The following is a 4030-nucleotide window of genomic DNA, read 5'->3' as shown; positions in this document are numbered from 1 at the left end:
GTTCCCATCAAACCATTCATCCTCTCTTCTTCTAGTTTCACTCCTACATTTTCCATCAGAATGTTGACTACATTTTTCACCATTTCCATGGATGACTTCATGAACTTAAGTGCCACATCTCTGTCGTCACACATATATTATATGTTAAATTTTGTAAATTTATGATTCAAATATAAGTCTATTATGATTCAAATATAAGTCTATATATTATTTTACATTTCATCTTATTTCCAACATGAATTTCTTAACATTTATACTCTATTTATATAATACAAGTTTGATGTATAAATGTTAATATAGATTTAGTTCATGTATATACCTGCATGGTTGAGGCCAGTGTTGAAGAGCCTCATGGTCACTGGTGTACATCATGCTCACATAATCCTTCCACTCAATCGCCTTCTCCTTATCTGGCACGAAGCTCGTTCCGTACTTAACCAGCTTGCTTGGACTCACTTCTTTTAGGTATATCGCTTTTTCCTCAGGAGCTTGTGCGAAAAACTCATGAGCCGACGTTTTCAGCGATTCGAGCAGCTCCACTGAAACACCATGGTTCACCACCTGTCATTTGCATTTCATCCTCAAATTATACAGTTTTTTCTTATTATAAACATGCATGTATGTAACAGATTGTCAGATTGATAAAGACACTCAATATTATATGTAAGCATTTATAATATATGTAATATCTTTTGAACATTAACGTCAGTTCAAATTTACATGTTTATACAGGAATATATTGCTCCTTTCTACACCAACCCATATGATATGTGTCGACCATTATTTACCTGGAAGAAGCCAAGCGTCTCAGCAGCTTCAACGATCTGTTTGGCCACCTCCTTGTGGTGTGGGCCGTTTAGATGGGAAAGATCGATCGGCTGGGAAGCCTCACAAGTAAGGGCGTTTTGGGTCGGGATTCTCTCAGAGATAGGCTGGACGAAGGGCTTTGGAACAATGGAGAGGCCCGAGTCTATCATACCTTTCACGCCGTTACCTTCTTTGACCACGAAATTGTACAATGTGGTTTGATCCTCGAAATTGATGATAGCCATTGTCTCTAAACTTCTGCTTGAAAACTGAATGCTTTTATGTTTTTGTTAGATTGAAAACTGAATGTTGAGAAGTAANGATTCGAGCAGCTCCACTGAAACACCATGGTTCACCACCTGTCATTTGCATTTCATCCTCAAATTATACAGTTTTTTCTTATTATAAACATGCATGTATGTAACAGATTGTCAGATTGATAAAGACACTCAATATTATATGTAAGCATTTATAATATATGTAATATCTTTTGAACATTAACGTCAGTTCAAATTTACATGTTTATACAGGAATATATTGCTCCTTTCTACACCAACCCATATGATATGTGTCGACCATTATTTACCTGGAAGAAGCCAAGCGTCTCAGCAGCTTCAACGATCTGTTTGGCCACCTCCTTGTGGTGTGGGCCGTTTAGATGGGAAAGATCGATCGGCTGGGAAGCCTCACAAGTAAGGGCGTTTTGGGTCGGGATTCTCTCAGAGATAGGCTGGACGAAGGGCTTTGGAACAATGGAGAGGCCCGAGTCTATCATACCTTTCACGCCGTTACCTTCTTTGACCACGAAATTGTACAATGTGGTTTGATCCTCGAAATTGATGATAGCCATTGTCTCTAAACTTCTGCTTGAAAACTGAATGCTTTTATGTTTTTGTTAGATTGAAAACTGAATGTTGAGAAGTAACAAAGTGAAGTGGGTACTATAAATAGTAACGAAAATAGCTAGTATTTGTCTAATGACAAGCGTGCATAATGCCAAGATCATTTATGTAGTACGTAACGTATCGAAAGAAGAGTTTTAATATATCTCAACTACCCACATATCTCTCATTTATATTTGATTTGATGTTTTATCAATTAGTATGTTGGCATTTACCAACCCCCTCTATATGAAAAAGTTTGATGCATGGTGATACAAATAAAGTAAACGTTAAATTAATTCATTTTCTGCGTATAAAAATGGTTCAACCATTAAATGTTATATTTAAATAAACAACTCTTACGTTAGGGTTTTCTAGCTAGTTTTCTTACAAAGAGAACATTTGTGCCTTTGTGGTGTGCGTCTTGCCATGAAACACAAAGACATTCAAATACCAGAATTATAAAATATAAAAAGATATTCAAATACATCTTTTAAGTGTGTATATACTATATACGTAAGCAAATTCTTGAAGCTCTTTAAACTCTAGGAGACTTTCATTCATTTTTTTTGCCTTTTAACACATTTTGTTTAATACTTAAAATCCACGCCTGGTACTACTTAACGGCTGTGTATCGTGAGCCATGCCCCTCTTTCAATGTCAACGCCTTGGGCTATGTCTATTTATTATGGCCTAAAATTTGAAGCCCAATAAGTTGAGAGCTAGATTGCCTCAATAAAGCGGATGCCTACGTTCTCAATCAATAATTCTCAGATAAATTAGCTCCTTTAACAACAACAAAAATGACTATGTCGGTATGTCCTATACATATAAGTGTTACCTTTTTTTTTTTTGGATTACCGATTTTTTGTTTCTTTAGTACATGCATTGATTATGAATCAATGACATTATTTTCTGTTTCTTTCAAGAAAGAAAAAAAACTCAAATTTAAAATTTATTAGCTGTATATGGGTTTACTCACTACCTAAGAAAATGCTACTGCTCAAGCTAGGTGATTATATGTTTTGAAGTTAATTTTTGCACTATCACCTTTTTGTTTCGAGGTGTTTCAAAAATGCAAAAGTTAATGTGAAAGAAAAATTGAAAGTATTAAAAGAAGATATAGGAGAGGGATATATGTCTTGTCTCGAAGACAAAATTTGTGAAAGAGACAGCGGAAGTGAATTCTCACATTTGGGTTACAAGATCGCTATTGTTACACAGTTGCATGCAATAAGAAGCTTAACTACGTCCCTATTTAAATTAGCTTCCTCAAAAGAAGATTACTTATTTCCACTTTATCCTTGTTAATCGTTTTCATGATTGGATTTTTTAAGTGCTTTCAAATTACATAGAAAAAGGAAAAGGGTCAGATTTTCCCAGTTTAGTGGGAAAGGTCAACCCATCTAGTCTAGTAATGTAAAATTTTCTATAAAGATTCTGTCGGATCGATCGGACCCTGTCGTGTGGCCATCGTTGCATGATCTTATTTTCCAAATCCCCACGAACCACATGTACAGTGTGTTTACTTGTATATATATATGTGTGTCAATATTTATTTATTTATCTTGAACATGTTAGATTCAATTGCTGCATGATTAGAAAACACGTGGCTCTGTTGATCTCAACGTAGACTCTTTGTTGGCTGCAACATCACTTTGATCAGCTGCTTAATCCTATGTTTGACGATTCCCCTAATTAAACTACCTCGTCTCATAATAAAATTGAATAATCATCAATCGACCAATCTTCTTACCAAAATGCATAATTATACCAAATAGTTGCACTTTCTCTGACTGCTTATTACAAAGAAGACACCGATACAAGTTTCTCTTTCTACAATCATAAATATACAAAATACAATATTTTGATCCTTAAAAATGCACGAAAGAACATAATCGTTGACATAAACATATTATTATATTTGGAAGAAAAAAAACATAAGAAAAAAAATTATCCCTAATTGCTATCATTTTCAAAAAAAAAAAAGGTATGGAATATTAGAAATGAATATAAACTCAAATATCATTTTCCAAAAAGATATATAGGAATATCAGAAATGCGTAGAAAACACAAATTATATTAGGTCGAGGCTTCGCATTAGACATATTATATAGCTCCCCCTCCCATTGAAGGGGTAAGTTGTTAATTGTAGCTTTCGTTTTCAACATGCATAGAGAGCGACCTTCACTGCTCTAACGGTAACACATGCTTTATAAAAAATTTGGAAAATCCAACACCGAATCTTTGTAACATTTTGTTGAAGTGGACAAAAGCATTTTGTATTACTTAATTTCAACGCATCATAACAATATGTGAAGGCGCAATTCCTCCGACATATA

At 34.5% G+C, this 4030-nt stretch overlaps 2 protein-coding genes across 2 annotated transcripts; both read right to left on the bottom strand.

The window, feature by feature from the left end:
• Positions 3-1106, bottom strand: LOC104745510 (feruloyl CoA ortho-hydroxylase 2-like; the record flags this gene model as incomplete). The annotated part of the gene is made up of 3 exons (XM_019236669.1): positions 789-1106; positions 320-561; positions 3-120 (listed from the first exon to the last, which is right to left on the bottom strand). Coding segments are annotated over exons 1-3 (624 nt in total), but the record flags the coding sequence as incomplete, so codon positions are not given.
• LOC104748162 (feruloyl CoA ortho-hydroxylase 2-like) lies at positions 1098-1752 on the bottom strand. The gene is made up of 2 exons (XM_010469844.2): positions 1394-1752; positions 1098-1166 (listed from the first exon to the last, which is right to left on the bottom strand). Exons 1-2 carry the CDS (start codon positions 1655-1657, stop codon positions 1098-1100), a joined length of 333 nt encoding a protein of 110 aa, XP_010468146.1. The 5' UTR covers positions 1658-1752.

This window comes from Camelina sativa, chromosome 15 (genome assembly GCF_000633955.1).
Source record: "Camelina sativa cultivar DH55 chromosome 15, Cs, whole genome shotgun sequence".
NCBI classification, from domain to species: Eukaryota; Viridiplantae; Streptophyta; class Magnoliopsida; order Brassicales; family Brassicaceae; genus Camelina; species Camelina sativa.
This window is presented reverse-complemented; position numbering and strand designations above follow the sequence as displayed.